Genomic DNA, 16927 nt, shown 5'->3' on the forward strand with positions numbered 1-16927 from the left:
AATATCCCTTTGATCAGTTGGGGTCAGCTGTCCCGGCTGTGTCTCCTCTCAACTTCTTGTGCACCCCCAGCCTGCTCGCTGGTGGGGCGGTGTGAGGAGCAGAAAAGACCTTGACAGGTTAGCAACAACTAAAAACATTAGTGTTTTACCAACACTATTTCTCATCCCAAATCCAAAGCACAGCATCACACCAGCTGCTAGCGAGAAAGTTAACTCCACCCCAGCTGAAACCATGACAAACAGCTTGTTCCAAAGCAAAGCATGGCAACTGGGTTTAAGGACAGTCTGCTTTCCAAATCTTTAGGGTATTTTTTGGTTCTGGGGGAAGGGGTAGGTGAACTACTGTCAAGATGACTTTAAAACCCCTCTTGGAATCTGTCCATATCCTGACTCCTCTAAAATAACTTACTAATACTTAGCAATAAAAAGTGTAATGAACACAATTAGCATTCCTGGATAAATTTTTTTTTGGTTGGTTTTGAAATGTTTATGATTTGATTAATGAAACAAATAAACAGGATACCACTGTCTTGTTCAGGTATCAAAAGCTCTTTAGCCTCCTGGGCAGGTCAAACTTTCATATAAAGCAGAGGACAAACTTTCTGCTCTTAACGGGCCATGCCCCAGCTTGAGCAGAGATTCATTCACCATTAAGAGTCTCGCTAAGTCAATGAATGTAGTTTTTCCCTCTTCCTTAATCTACCATAGAAAACACTAGAAAATATAGTAGTTTAATGCTTAAGAACCCTTTTGCTACTTGTGTGTTGATAAGGAAGTGCTTTCATGTTATTTTTCTGTAAAATTGGGTAAGACTAACCAGTACATTATATTCAATATGTAATTGAACATTAAAATTCAGCCCAACATACAGTCATCATACTCCCACCATCCCCCCAAAAAAGAAGTAAACAATTAATCTTTAAATCCTTTTTAATAAATGAATATTCATTCATCAATATTTTCATAAAGCATCTCTTCATCATTCCATTTTACTATTCTTTTTTTTTTTTTTCATGGCTGAAAAATACCAAAAATACATAGATGTGCCTTAAGCAAAAAAGACTGGGTTTTAGTTTATCTTTACAATGGGATGAAATCAACTTAGAGTTAAACCACCATAATATTTCTACTGTTTATTGACCTTTTGGCCTATAACATAAGATAGTACCAGTTTTGTTTTTTTCTTAATGCCTTTTACAAACGATGTGCGAATGTTATTTATAATAGTGCTGAGTTAGAAAGGAGTTAATTAGCTATGAAATACGTTACTCTGGTGCAACTTGGTTGAAATTACCATTTTTAGTCTTAAAGCCATCTATGGTTAAAATCGTACACTGCAGCTAGCATAAAGGGACAAGAGCCAGAAAATGGGAGGTCAAGGCAAACACTGTTCTTAACACATGGTTGTGTGTGTGTGTGTCCGTGTGTAAGAAGTGGTGCTGGGACTGGAGGAAGGGAATTGGCAAAAAAAGGCACAAAAATGCGTGTTAAAGATGAAGTGTTAACCTTAAGTGAGAATTTCCTGGCTTTTTTCAAGTCAAACCAAGACTTCGATTTGTTCAAGGTTCAAGCTGCTCGTGCCCCATGGAACTCAACTAGGCTGATGACCATGAAATCCTGTGAAAAAGCTGAAACGTGCAACTGGCTGCTTTTTTGCGATGAGAGGCAAGGTGGGGAGTACGGTTTCATGGAAGAGGCTGCACTAACACACCACCCTCCAGTTGTGCAAAGGGTTAAGAGAGGAAGGGTCCTCAGAGACTCGATTCTCTTGCCCATGCAGGGTCCAGAAAATGCACATTGCCTCTTTGCCCTAGCCAGATAGTCATTTTCCATCTGCTTGAAGATCCTGGCTGAGGCCACAGGAGAACTGTTTTCTGCAGGACTTGGGAGTACACATTTCTATCAAAACTAAAAAGTCTCTTGTTGTTAAAGATCCCTGCCTGACCTCAGGATCTCTAGGAGCTGAGGCTTGAAGAAAAGAGAGAATTGTCATTAAATCATGCGGGTGGGACCACTATCTTCTTGAATCCCATTTTTCGGGGTAGTTGTTTAGGGCACTTACTGAAAGACTTGCTCAAAGACCATTTCATTAGGGTAATTTTTCTAAAGCAAAGCCTACCATTTTTAAATTTTATTAAAATCAGGGTTTTTTTGTTTAATTATATTTTGATATTAGGATAAAAACTTGGGAGGGCTTTTCAACAATTCTACTAAATCTGTACTTTGGGAGGGTGTTAATTGTTTAGTTGCTTTGATTATAATGATGACAATGTGCTCTATAATCTCTTCACAGTTTGAAGAGATATTAGAGAGCTCGTAACCCACCGCGGTTTACCAACGGGAGCTAACGCTGAGGAGCTTTTAAAAACCAAGTTTTTCTGCTCCAGCTGTACGGGTTCCTTTGAGGCTCTTCATACTGTATAGTTGTCTGCAGGCACAGGGCTTAAAAAGCTGCGGTTACAGCCGCTGAGCACCACTGCCAAGGATGCAGCAGGACTGCGGTGCTGATCCTGCAACGTGCCGGCAGCCGGGGTTGCGGTGAACGCCACCAGCTGGGGATCGCATTGCAGCTTTGCCGCAAGGCAACCTGCCGAGCCCATTCCGGTTCAAGGAGCAGCCCCGGGGACGGGATGACAACACAGCCCTCGTAACCCAGGTTCCTCTATGCTGAATTTCAGCCCAGAGCAAAGTTTCACAGTTCAGTTGCAAATAGTCGGGGGCGGGAACAGTAAGGGACCGTACACGGCAGCGACACAAGTATCATTGCTCTACTCACAGATAAGTCAAGTACTAGCGAGAACACGGGTCATTACAGAGCCAAGGCAGCCTTTTCAGTTTCATCCCTTTTTGATGTTTTCGGTAGATGCGTACCCGCACATTTTTCTCCCATAGACATCTCTAACTATCATCCAAAGCTCTCTATCTGCCAAAAATCCCCATCGATGTCCAGAGGGATTCTACATGCAGAGAACTGGCAGGGCCATGCCTGAATTGTTTTTTTTAAGATCTATTTATGCTACTGTATCTGTTGTTATTTGTGAATGTACATGATAGAAACACTGCTTACAAAAAATATATCTTCTTTTCTTTAGAAAGGTTTAGTTCTGATAAATAACAAATTAAGTTTACAGATCTGAAATTGGCATACCTTGACGACTACAATCTACTAGACTGAAAAAAGTTGGAATCCCGGAGGGGGAATGAATACCAAAGTGGTCACATTTGCATGAAGGATATGTTTGAACACAGTTGATGCTGAAACAAAACATACTGTTTGCTATCTCTTGTAATCTGTGATGGCAGCACACTAGCTTGGTAAATGTACGCGTATATACTTTAAGTATATAAATAAAATATGAAAATGCTCCATTACTGAATCAAAGTATCGGAAATGCTCTATTTCCTCAATTCTAGAGAATAAAAAGTTGTAACATCACAGAAACAAAAATATGACATAGCATGCGGTCACGATAGCAAGCACAGGGAAGAAAAATATTGAGAAAATATACTTATATGCATATTATGCAAATATATTTTACATTAACATACAATGTTATAAGGATGTTAAATAATGTGAATGCATGTTTAAAAAAGGCTACAGCTAGGTGGTTTCATGTTGAAGTAGCAAATAACCTGAGACATCTTCTATGCTTTCACTGGAATAACAATCTTTACATCTACAGCAGATGTAGAACACATTGACAGTAGTTGAATTCTCAGCTAAATTATACTAAAAATGTGCTGTTCTCTTTCAGAATGACATGGCAGCTGGAAGCAGTCCAAGGGAAGGAAAATGTGCTGTACATTTACAGTACTTACAAAAGATTCGTTTCACTGTTGATGGACATTTAAAATGCTTGTTTGAAATATTATGAACACGTATATGTCTCCAAAGACCTAGAGCAACACTCCCATGATCAGTTTGCTTACTGCAGAAGAGAAAGCAAGAGATCATTAAAAACAATGCCCATTCAGGACTGGGGGGAAAAAAGTATTGTGACATATATAAACCCAAGAAATTTTAGCAAAGAAAAATAAATTTGGCTTGATGACATTGTAGTTGATGGATCTGCAATACAAATGACCTAGTTTAAACTTACCAGTGTAACTCTACCACTTTTTGATTAGTGTGTATGGCAGCATTTACAAACAATGTTACTAAATACTGACTTTATACACGATTACAGCTGTTTGAAAATTTCTATGACAATCAAAGTTTTGCAGTGATAATATACAACACTCACTTTCTCAAGGCTTGTTGTTTTGATGACACCTGCCTTCCAATTTAAAAAGTTCCTCTGAAGTGCATTCTATGTTAGTGTCCATAACCTCAGAACGAATGTGCACATGTGTGTGTGCATACATATATTCTTGCTTCGCAGTGTGTGCTTTTATGTACGCACAATTCCTTGCTATATGTATTCACACACACATGAGTATGGTCTACATAGTAAAAGTTCATATATATATATATTTTTATATATAAATATATATATAAACTCTGCAGGCAAATAGTACTTCACTTGTTATAATTGAAGTCCTTTAAAAAAGTTCAGTCACTCAGTTAACATAGTATAGCCAGTAGATTAAGTTGAAAAGAGAAAATGTGAATGGAAACACCATTCTTGACCATCTGTCGATGGCATTCACATCTGTTAGATCAGGGATTTTTATTTTCAGTTGTGAAGACCTTCTTCGTAAATGGCCCCTCTTGCTGTGGGAGCCTGTTCTTTCTGACGGACGCCTTCCAAGGCTTTCGCGATGTGAGCTTTGTTTTCTGTACTGGATTCCTGAGTTGTCAAAGGATATCGTTGAATTTCTGGCATCCGTAACGCTGGTGGTGACCTCGTTGCTTGCCACCTCGTTGTGAATTTCAAGTGATGTTAGCAGAATGTTTCCATGGGTGTCCACCTAGGGGGCAAAAATAGAAACAAAAATTGTTCCAAAAGACTTGACATCCATCAGCAGAATGTGGGTGTATTTAAACCTCCAAGCCCACACATATTTTAAGAAAGCATGTATTCATTTTAAGCATGTGATAATCTTAGAAAAAAATGGCAATACTCAACTGCTTAAAATTAGACAAGTACTTAAATACTCTTACAAACAGGGTTATCATCGTACTACCAACATCCAGCACAAAACCGTATTTGGCAAAACCAATCATTTTCCTCTCCCTCCAAACCAGCCACATTGTAAAGGATGGTGTAGCTCAGTGAAACCTCTGTTTTGCTAGCCATGGGGGGAGAGGGTAAGGGATAGATTCTCTCTTTGCTACCTATGTGTGAAGTTTGCTAAAATCATGAGACTAGCTCTGACTTGCTGAACTCTTTGCATTTTGGAATCACGAACCTTATTTACAACTTCTCTCTTAAACTTTTCTTTCCAAAGTCATTTGCACAGTTTTGCAATCATGGTAATGCTTAACTGTGGGCCTTTTCCATTTGGATAAGTGATCTTAAAAAGCAATTAATTTAGACATGGAAGAAAGCTGCTGAACTGAGGAAACAGGTGGCACCCTTCCCTTCCACCTCCATATCTAAGAGGCACAGGTGAGCACAGTGTTGAGCACAGGTAAGCAACGTGATGCCATTTTCAGTAAATAAGCGGAAGATTATGAACATTTAGAGTCCTTAAATTCTGGTCCAGACTCTCTAGCCCCCCTGAGTACTGACAGAAGAGGAGAAGCACAGAGCTGGGTACGGCTCCTTCAATCCAGAAAAAACTTGCAGTTCCCATGAGTGGCACTGATGGGCAGTGCCAAACAATGCTGTCTTAGTCTCTATTTGGCAGCTTCAGTGGTGGGGCACCACATTCCCTCATGCCCCGTCCCCTGCGTGCTGGAGGACGGGCAGAGAAGACAGCCGATGCATGGATCAGCTCCAGTTTTCCTGCCTCCTTTTGGGAAAGGAAAATAACGTCCAAATGTAAAAGAAATGCGCTGTACGGAGTATTTTCAGGCTGCTAACGCATGTGGAACTGTTCATGTGAACTCGGTTCCCCATGTCAGAAATAGACAGTGAATCATGGCATGCAAGATAATTTCCAGTTTTACGTATACAATGTATTCATCCACCATTCATCCTGCAATTAATACATTTTTCTAACCTGCCACATGATCTAGCTGTATTAACTGTGCAGCAGTTGAACATCTCATCCTAGAAGCATCTGTTTAAAAGCGGTTGAGAAAACACACTATTGTCATGGCCTTTTGAAGTTTGTACAGTCATCTGATACCACGTCCTTTGCAAGCTTTGTGTGACGCCTTAAGAGTATGCGTAGCTATGTGTCTGTCCACATGCATTTAGGCTTTTTTCAATCCTGTTAAAATTCCGTAAAATGGATATTTCTTTCATCAATTATTGATGCTACAGCTTATCTTTTCTCAGTGAAACCAATTATGATAGCGTATCAGTAATGCTTTGCCAAGCTTCTTGCAAATGGAAAAAGAATATAAAATGACATATAGGCAAGTAGAAAAAAAATCCTAAAGCATCCAACAAATTCTGCTGTTGTACGCAACAGTACACAATGCTGTGAGTGCCTATAAATAAAAATAAACAACGTGAACCAAAATAATGGGGTGGAGAAGCCTCAGTGGTGATTAAGAAGAATTTATTTTCCCCATGGCAGAAACCCATTGGGTACAAAAGTACAAGCTTGAGGTTTGTAGAAACGAGTTCCTGCTGTTGAGCAGTATCTGTAACCAGGGAATACAAAGCCATAAAATACAACCACAGATAGCATCACTACTTATGGTGGTCTCTGAAAAGAACTGATTCCATTTTCTCTGTTTTTATTTCACAAAGAGTACAAGTTATGATCAGGATTTGTAACAGCATTGTGCAAAATATCTCCACAATATGCATTTTCCTTATGAAGCTTTAAATCTCTCATCCAGGCCCTCACAGCATCATGCCATCTCCTTTCCTGTCTCCTCCTAGGCTTCGAGAAACGTCCTTCAGCTTACTGAAAAAGCCGCAGCAGAGACCATTTTGCTGGGCTCCACCGTGACAGCACTGCCTTCCCCTTGCAGGGCTCTGCTCCCCTTCCTTCCACCACCACAGATGGCAGCTGCTCTTTCTCTCAGGGCTTCCTGATCTCTCCAGATTCTGTCTTCCACCTACACACAGACAGATGTTAGCACATCCACAGGTACTTTGTCCTTCTACACCGAGCCTGGATTTTTGTGAGGTGGCAGCTGAAAGCTTATATTCCAGAGGGTACGTCTATGTCTTCAGGCTTCTCCTGCCCAAGGAAATTATTAATTTGATTCCACTTATTTCATCCCAGGGAATAAACTGCTTCACCTTATCTGCTAACCTTACATGCCACCCTAACGTAGCTCCTGCATCTGATCTGCCAATGATGCTGCCACTTTTCACTGCTCGTCACTGCATCTATAAATCGAACCAGAAAGGCGGTCAAGGAAGTTGCAACATTTGTGTAAATGCTTTGTCTGAACATACCATTATGTCCTATGAGGCTGTATGACAGCATTTATTTTCTCAAAATGTCAAATGAAACATATTTGGAAACACACTTTTGAAAAGCATCTCTTTGTTAACAGGGCAACAGACTTGCATGGCAAATAGAAGGAAGGAGCAGATGGAGAGAAGAAGGGGTCTGCAGAGACTGAAATCAGGCTTCTGGTCCACAGATATTCTTGAGATCTATTCCTGAAAACGGTATTGATTCCTTCAGAGGTTTAGGATAAACCACCTAAGCTCTCAACAAATTTAGAGCAGTATCTGCTAATGCTTTCTGACAACCTTAAGGTGATGTTGTGAAGTATGAATACTAAATGCATGCAACATGTTAAAAAGTATTCGCACATATTCTGAATGATTTAATCAATGATTTAAATGACTTTGACAAACGTACATGAGCTCTCTCAATGAATAAAGAAGCAAACCAATAATGTCTCATGTATCGTGTGCAAGTTGACTCATGTTTGCCTGAATATACAGGTAAGGCAAAATCCTCCATGAGTGAACATGAGTGCAGACCGGTGGCTTCAGGGAAACTCTTACTCCAGGTACAGATACAGATTAAGAAAAGTAGCTTCACAATATGGCTACACATGATGAACAAGGCCAACGTCTTTGATAAAACTTTGGTTTTACTCATTATGAGCCTTATAATAGAATTGTATCACTTGGGTCAGAAACGTCACTGTCTGTGCACTGGAAAATCTCCCCAAAATGTAAACACTGGCCTTTGCTCTTGAACCTTGTTATAGAGAGATGACATTGCGTATTTGGACAAGTTCCCCTCACTCCTTACCTTTTGTGTTTTAACCTAAAAATTCCCCTTTTCTCCCTGTACCTCCATACCTCTTGTGGTCCCCTTTCTGCCTGACCGTGGCTCCACCTGAAGCCATTCATTCCTGTTTCCCTGCTGCCGGTGCTCCCGTCTCCTCCCCGACACAAGCCAGGGCGGGTTGTTTCCATGGAGTGTTTCCCAATGAGCTCATCAAAGGAGTCGGAAACAGCTGAGTACCAAACGATTAATTAATTCCCTGCTAAATCAGCATGGATGCAAATATGCAAGACTGATGCTCATATTTCAGAATCAATTTTAATCAAACCCCACCTGTCCCACCTCTGGACAACTACAGCCCCTGCATCAGGGTGAAGTGATTGAACCTCACATAACTCCGTTTGGAGGCTGAGAAGCATGAAATGCTGTGAGACATTTCATACATGGAAAAAGAGATTCACTTTTAAAGGTTTACCATTTCTGAACTATACATGTTACAGTACAAAGAAAAAAATCCAAAACCTCTAGCAGCCTAACATCATCACACAAAAATCACCATAACTTACCTAACTGAAGCCAGAAAGAGGAGACTTAAGATAGGGCTCACAAAGAACCTCTCGTCCTTGCTCATGGAGGAACACCACGTGTCTAATAGGCTTAACTTGGATTGTACATTGTAGATATGAAACTTCAATGCCCTTTTACACCTGGAAAGTCCTGAATCTGCTTCTTAATTCTAGACAAGTCACTGGCTCATTTAGATGTTAAGTATTATATTTTAAAAGAAATGCAAGCCAAGAACTGCTATTGAATACCTTTCTCCAATCAAGACCCTTGGAAAACTTCAGCTTTAATGCGAGTTTGGAAACACTTTACTAGGGTCGGGAAACTACCATAAGGCTTGATTTACTATTAGGTAGTGTCTGAATTATTTCAGGTTCATTTAGTTCTCTGTTTAATATTCCATAAATTTTAAGGAGTACTTTACAATGAAATCTCTTTTTCCTCCTAAGTCTTTCGCTCTACTACACAAAAAGAAAGAAAGGAAGCATTTTGCTCAAACCCCAAAGGCATGTTTAGGAGTTCATCAATCCCAAATTTTTAAATACCATGTAAACACTTTCCATCATATGAAGCAATATAAATGCAAATAGCGGGTTTAAATAACAGCACGAAAAGCTGTCTCTGTAGTTAGTCTTGTATTATTTTACATCAAAATTACTACTCAAGTAGATTATCCCACAAAACAGATCTCCCCTTAAAATTACAATAAAATGGAAATTATTTTTGGCTGAAATTGTAATCTAGACTCCAGCTACCTGATTCTCACCTGGTATGCCTTGGTGCAAGCATCTATGGTTATGCAAGGGGCAAACTACCTGGCAGCAGTTTTCACCTTCTTTACTTATTTATAGATGGCTTTCCAACAGAACAGTAAACCATCAGGCCCTAAGTGTTGTCTGCGCCTGAAGCAAAATTCATTGACCACATTATGCCTTGGATATTTTAAAAATAATTTAAAACTGCAAGCACAACCAAAACGATAGTGTTGGAGTGTTCTCCTTCAGTCAAAAAGTTGGTACTTCTCTCACTACCACTGTAACATGTTTACATTAATTAATAAGCATAAAAAAATGAAAGAAACTATTATGTCATATCAGCCTACTAGGTGAACCCAGGGTAGCCAGTAGAACTAGGGAGATGGAAAGATCTTGAAAAAAAAGGAAAGTACAAAGAATAAGAAACCCCAGGAAATTGTATCTTAGTATTACCGTCCATCAAGTAAGAATGGAGTTTGACAATTAACTTTGGTACATTTGAACTGATGAAGTAAAGGAAATGAATGTATCGTCCTCCCTTTCCCTGTATTTTACATTGTCTGAGGATTCTTACGCTCTCTGGGCTGTACTGTGGATTGCATGCACAAACCTTATTGCCATCTCTGGATTTGCACCATTCATACTTGTTTGTGCAAAGTGGCTGTCGAACAAAATCAGTACGCACACGAGTCTCCCAGTGCAACACTGATTGTCTCCATCATAAGCGCTACAGGACCAGAGTTCTTCCCACAGGAACTGTGCCTGTCACCCTTGACAGATATTTTTCAAGACTTGGCACCTACTCATCACACTCATGTTTCAGAAATATCCCGCTGTTCTAAACAGCCCTGAAAAAAGTATCCAGGAAAGATGAAGATGCACAAGAGGATACTGGCAGCTTTGCTATTCTCATATTTCCCAATTTAAACTGAGTGATAAGTCTGCCACAGCAGCCAAGATATTCATTCTCAGAATAAAATTCCACTTGTGAGAAGGGTTGCTACAATTAACGATTCTTTAAAAGTGCTAAGTAGATGTAAGTGGCCTCTATTCTCAGCAATGCCTGGTGGGAAGCTGCCGCCTTGGCCGACAGTGAGAGTTTGAGCCAGGAATCTCCAGAGCTAAAAAAACATGCAGGAACTGCCTGATGAGAAGGGCCTTTTTATAAAGGGTTATGCATTATTTTTGTTCAAAGGAAGCTCTTCCCACATGTCTGACAGCCACGGGGGGTTGAAGCTTGAGTAAGCTTGTGTAATAGTTACCCTCCTCATTGATACCCCGGGGCTGAACTTTTGGTCCCACCAAACTGAAAACGTGAATTGCCACAGCTTGAACTGAGGAACAATATTTTTAGGAGGGGACTGTAACAAATCAACCTCTGTGGATTGGCCCAGAAGGAGCAATGTCCAAAACACATGCCCACCAGCTGATTATGCCAGTAGCCTCCACCACAAGAGTGAACAACAAACGAGAAGAGAATTGCCTTAGAGCTCTCTCATGCTGATTTAGTTGTAAATTAGGCTGCGTCTGAGCCTTATTTAAAAGAAACAAATTATCTAACAAAACTGAAAGTGCACAGAGAGCTACAAACGAAGCTTGAATCTGCCAACTCCAACAGGAGAAACAGAATTGATCCGTAACAATGGTGATCAGTTTTCAAATGAAAACACTTTTACAGGCCGCTTATTCTTTTCTGACAGCTTTTAACAATTGCAGGACTTTAATTTAGGCACCCGTATCATAGGCAGAACAAATATTTTACAAAAAAAAATCAAGATTCACTTCCTCCTTTATCCTAGAGCTTGCCCTTATATACGAACGAATGTATCAAGTGTTTTGAGAGAGGGTTTTCAATCCGAAACTAGTATGTGTACAAATATTGGTTTACACAAAAAAGGAGCATCCTATGTTCATCTCCGGTAGCTACGGTTTACCGGGAAAAGGCTGGAAAAGTTCAGCAAGGAATACCATTTACAGTGCATTATCTGAAATAAAATATGATGCAAAAGCAGTCAAAAGTAGAGATGGCTAAGTGTGAAATTTTCTTTGTAGTCAGCTGCTGATCCACAGATGAGTCATTCCTGAAGGCTCGCTCAGGTTTCATCTCATCACCAGCTCTGAATCTTCTGAAACCATTTCCAGAGATTCAGTTTAGTCAGACGTGCCTCAGTCACCGTGCCACCTCCAGCAGTGCTACACGGGAGAACACAGGGCAGAGTCTTCCTCTCCCCACTGCTTTTCCTTCTCACCCCCGCAACATGAGGACACCGGCTGTGCCGTTTCCATGCTGCAAGGGCTCTTTCTTCCCTTAGGCCTGGAGATATCGGGCTCGTTGGCTTTAACACACAGGCAGAGCTGGACAGAAAGCCATAGCGGGAGCAGTGAAGCCAGCGGGCAGCTCAGCGGCAGCAGCTGGTGGAGCCCTCCTCAGCACAGCAAGCCTCAGTGGCAGCGTAGCAGGAATAACTCCGATAGAAGTGCCTAAAAAGCTTGGCGGTGGACAAGCGCGTCCATCGCAGCAGCATCAACATGGAGATGGCTGTGCCAATTTCAGCTTTTCGAGCCCGTGACCTCTGACGCAGGACAATGCAAATGCAAATTGCATTAGGAAGCAGAGTTACTGAGCATGAACAGTGGCTGCTTTGCAGAGCAATTATTAAATAAAATACAAACATACCCACATCTGTGGATTTTGTGGCCTAGAACATTTTTGTTATGAAAACTCTCCTGCTTTACAATCACTAGGAAAGCATGAAAAGGAAGAGGGGTGTTTATAACCAAGCCTGCTAGCTTGCACTCCAGACTTCAGTCCTCCGATGTGTAAAAAATGAACTACAATACCAGTGTCCATGCTGGTTCTACTGGTTTTCCATGGGCTAAAACGCTCCTGAGTGAAAATAACGCAGCATTTTCCCCTCATCCTTCTCTCGTTCCCCTTGCCTGAGAGAAAGACGCTGCCTCAGCAGCACTCCCCGGCTCGGGTACCATATGAGCAATACTTGAACTCAGGGCCTGAACGCCAGGCAACACGTTGTGCTGCCTCTGCTCTGCTCGTGCTGCCTCCCAACACAAACAAGCCATTTCCACGGCACCGAGACCCTCCTGACTCAGGCTGGATCTGACACAGCACAGAGTTGTTCTGTCACTACACCCACAAATTACAGCACAAGATGTGGACAACAAATGGACTAATGTTTATTTATTTATTTGGTTTGGTTTGGATTTTGTGCTTTGGGTTTTTTTTTCTAATGCTCTGAGCTAGGACTCTAAATCAGTGACAGGGAGCTCATGCAGGGGGTTCGTATACAAGCAAATTCAATTACTAAAACAAAACAGCAACACACATCAACCCAAAATGCTAGTCTTAGAGACAAACTAAAAATAATGCCTTCTTGCAGTTTTGTATTTGAATCCTTTTCGATCTTCTTTCCAGCACAGCGTACATTCTGACAGTCATCAAATAGTGGTGATAGCTGCTAAGGGGGCTGGCCTGTTTTTAGGCACTCCCCCTGTCTTTGAAAATGTTGCTCATCCCCAAATCACATGAGATTTGAAATATTTCCCAGGATTAGAAACCTTCTCTTTCTGAATGAAAATACACTCCATAGAAGCCTCACCAAAAAGACAAAAATAATAATTTCATTGAACTTGCACAAGGTAGTCTTTATCCATGGCTCTGAGCCTCCCTTACAGTGCAATATGCCCTCCAGTTTGTGAGCCGCTCCCAGGGCATCCAGCCCCTAAGTCCCAGCTCTAAAGCAAGAAGCAAGTAAGTGCCAAGCAGCCATCATTTCCATCAGATTCAATGATCTTCAAGAACTAACAAAGGAGAGGTTGGAAGGTAATGTCTCTTTACTGCCCCTAAAGTGGTCAGAGACAAGGTTGCAGAGCTTTCAGGTACTGTCTTCCACGGCAAGCATGCTAAAAACTCTAGCATGGCCACCTGTCCCACTACATCCATAGAATCATAGAATCATGGAATCATAGACTCATAGAATAGTTTGGGTTGAGAGAGACCTTTAGAAGGTCATCTAGTCCAACCCTCCCTGCAACAAGCAGGGACATCTTCAATGAGATCAGGTTCCTCAGAGTCCTGTCCAACCTGATCTCAAATGTTTCCAGGGATGGGGCATCTACCACCTCTCTGGGTAACCTGTTACAGTGCTTCACCACTCCTCTGGACTCACTCCAACAGGTCCATGTCTTTCCTTTGCTGAGGGCTCCAGAGCTGGATGCAGTACTCCAGGTCAGGTCTCATGAGAGCAGAGTAGAGGGAAAGAATCACCTCCCTCAACCTGCTGCCACGCTGCTTTTGATGCAACCCAGAATATGGTTGGCCTTCTGGGTTATGAGTGCATATTGGTGGCTTGTGTCCAGCTTTTCATCCACCAGTACCCTCAAGTCCTTCTTGGCAGAGCTGCTCTCAATCCCTTCATCCCACAGCCTGTATTCATACCGAGGACCGCCCCGACCCAGGTGCAGGACCCTGCACTTGGCCTTGTTGAACCTCATGAAGTTCATATGGTACTACTTCTCAAGCCTGTCCAGGTCCCTCTGGATGGCATCCTGTCCCTCAAACTTGTCAACCGCACTGCTCAGCTTGGTGCTGTCCGCAAACTTGCTGAGGGTGCGCTCAATCCCACTGTCTATGTCACTGATGAAGATATTGAAGAGTACTGGTCCCAGTACAGACCCCTGAGGGTCATCACTTGTCTACCAATCTCCACCTGGACATTGACCACTGCCCTTTGGATGCGACCATCCAACCAATTCCTCATCCAACGAACAGTCCAACCATCAAATTCATACCTTTACAATTTAGAGAGAAGGATGATGTGGGGAATCACGTCAAAGGCCTTACAGAAGTCCAGATAGACGACATCCACTCTTCCTTTTTCCACGGATGTAGTCACTCCATCATAGAAGGCCACTAGGTTGGTGAGGCAGGACTTACCCTTGGTGAAGCCATGCTGGCTGTCTCAAATTACCTCCCTGTCCTCCATGTGCCTTAGCATAGCTTCTAGGAAGGTCTGTTCCATGATCTTCCCAGGCATACAGGTGAGGCTGACAGGTCAGTAGTTCCCAGGGTCCTCCTTTCTACCCCTTTTAAAAATGTGTGCAATGTTTCCCTTTTTCCAGTCTTCACCTGACTGCCATGACTTTTCAAACATCATGGAGAGTAGCTTGGCAACTCCATCAGCCAGTTCCCTCAGGACTCTGGGATGCATCTTGTCAGGTCGCATAGACTTCTGTATGTTCACGTTCCTCAGGTGGTCAAGAATTTAATCTTCTCTTACAGTGGGAGGGAGTTGGCTCCCCCAGTGCCTGCCTTGTGGTCCATCCACTTGAGATGTGTGTGGAGAGAGGTTGCCAGTGAAGAGTGAAACAAAAAATTTGTTGAGTACCTCAGCCTTCTCCTTGTCCATCGTTACCAGTTTGCCAGTCCTGCCCATCAGGTGGGATAAGCTTTCTTTGACCTTCCTTTTCTCGCTGACATAATTGTAGAAGCCCTTATTATTATTCTTTGTGTCCCTCACCAAGTTCATCTCCAATTGCGCCTTGGCCTTCCTGACCCCATCCCTACACAACCACACAGCATCCCTATAGTCTTCCCAAGATACCTGTCTCTGCTCCCACTGCCCGTGCATTCCCTTCTTGTCCTTTAGTTTGACCAGCAGGTCTTGACTCAGCCATGCCAGTCTCTTGCCTTCCTTTCCTGATTTCTTACACCTGGGGATCAAGAGCTCTTGCACTCTATGGAAAGCGTCCTTAAAGATCTGCCAGCTCTGTTCTGATCCCTTGTCCATGAGGGTAGTTTCCCAGGGGGTCCTATTGACTAATTCCTTGAACAGCTGGAAGCTTGCTTTATTAAAATTCAGGGTCCTGACTTTACTCTTTGCCTCACCTGTATCCCTCAGGGCTATGAACTCCACCGGATCATGATCACTGCAGCCCAGGCTGCCTCTAATCTTGACGTCACCAATTAGCTCACTTGTGCTGGTGATCAACAGGTTCAGTATCTGGTAGGGCTGTCTATTACCTGGCTTAAGAATTTATCCTCAATGCATTCCAGGAGTCTCCTGGATTGCCTACAGCTTGCCGTGCTACTTTTGCAGCAGATGGTGGCTGAAGTCCCCCAGCAGGATGAGAGCTTGTGAGCGTGATGCCTCCTGTAGCTGTAGTAAGAAGGCTTCATAATAGGCTCCCCTTGATCAGGTGGCCTGTAGAAGACATCAACCAAAGGCTCCCTTTGTTGCCTCAGCCTCTTATTCTTACCCATAGGCTTTCAACCTGCTCATGGCTATTCTTCAGAGACAGCTCATCGCACTATTCATTTCTTGATGTAGAGGACAATGCCTCTGCCCCTCCTTCCTTGCCTGTTCCTTCTGAACAGCCTGCAGCCATCGATAGCCGCAGACCAGCCATGGGATTCGTCCCACCAGGTTTCAGGAGCAACTAGGTCTTAGCTATCTAGCAGCACAGTGGCTTCCAGCTCCTCCTGTTTGTTGCTCATGCTGCATGCATTGGTGTAGAGGCACTTCAGCTGGGCTGCCGGCCATCTCACCTTCTTAGAGGAACACCCCTTAGTTCCTTTGAGGTATTTCACCGTTGTTTCCCTCTTGGCTCCTATTACCTCAGGAGCCCCTGGTGCATCTCCATAAGACTTCAAGTGTGCTGCAGTGTAGCCAGCATGTCTCAGAGCTACAGGCTGAGGGTACTTGCTGGTACCCTGTCCCTCTAACCTTGGCATGACATCCCACTATGTGTCACGGGCAAGCCTGGTATCATCATCCCCCTCCCCTTCAAGACTAGTTTAAAGCTCTGTCAATGAGTCCCACTAGCCTGTGAACAAAGACCCTCTTGCCCCTTTCAGAAAGGTGAATCCCATCTAACGCCAGCAAGCCTGGATGACTTGGATGATCCATGGATGTCCGTACAGCATGGTACACAGTGGGCATGATCCAGAACAATGGAAACCATTTCTCTGCCTCAAGGCTGTTGTGTCTGGAAACTCTGGCAAACTTTGTCCAAAGCAGGTCTTCTAGATGGATTTTTCCTGAGCTGCTCATCCTGAAAGCAACAGGACCTCTGAGCAGTCCCCTCTGCTTTGCATTTGCCAGTGTTTCTCAAATCAGAAATTCAGATTTGACACCCTACATGAACTGAATCTGCATTTTCTGTCTATGCTGTGTTTCAAAGGAAGATTTCTGATCAGCTCTACCTAATGTCCCTGTCTTTCCCTCTTGTATGCTGGCATTTCTTGTCTGAAGGCACTGAATCCAGTGACTGAAGCGAAGCTCTGTTGACTTCACCAGTTGAGGCCTGGAGACAAAATGTTTTCCGCA

General features: G+C 42.7%; 1 protein-coding gene across 5 annotated transcripts in view; it reads right to left on the reverse strand.

The window, feature by feature from the left end:
* Positions 1-4560: 4560 nt before the first annotated feature.
* Positions 4561-16927, reverse strand: part of GABRB3 (gamma-aminobutyric acid type A receptor subunit beta3) — a 196441-nt gene continuing 184074 nt past the window's right edge. For 2 of the 5 annotated variants that reach the window (XM_054205675.1, XM_054205685.1), the window contains one exon: positions 4561-4911. In XM_054205675.1, coding sequence (XP_054061650.1) covers positions 4561-4911 — 351 coding nt within the window. Of the gene's footprint in view, positions 4912-8115; positions 8138-11177; positions 11184-15474; positions 15487-16927 lie in introns of all 5 variants that reach the window. The other 3 variants (XM_054205713.1, XM_054205694.1, XM_054205703.1) reach the window with 3 other exon arrangements.

This window comes from Rissa tridactyla, chromosome 1 (assembly GCF_028500815.1).
Source record: "Rissa tridactyla isolate bRisTri1 chromosome 1, bRisTri1.patW.cur.20221130, whole genome shotgun sequence".
NCBI lineage: Eukaryota > Metazoa > Chordata > Aves > Charadriiformes > Laridae > Rissa > Rissa tridactyla.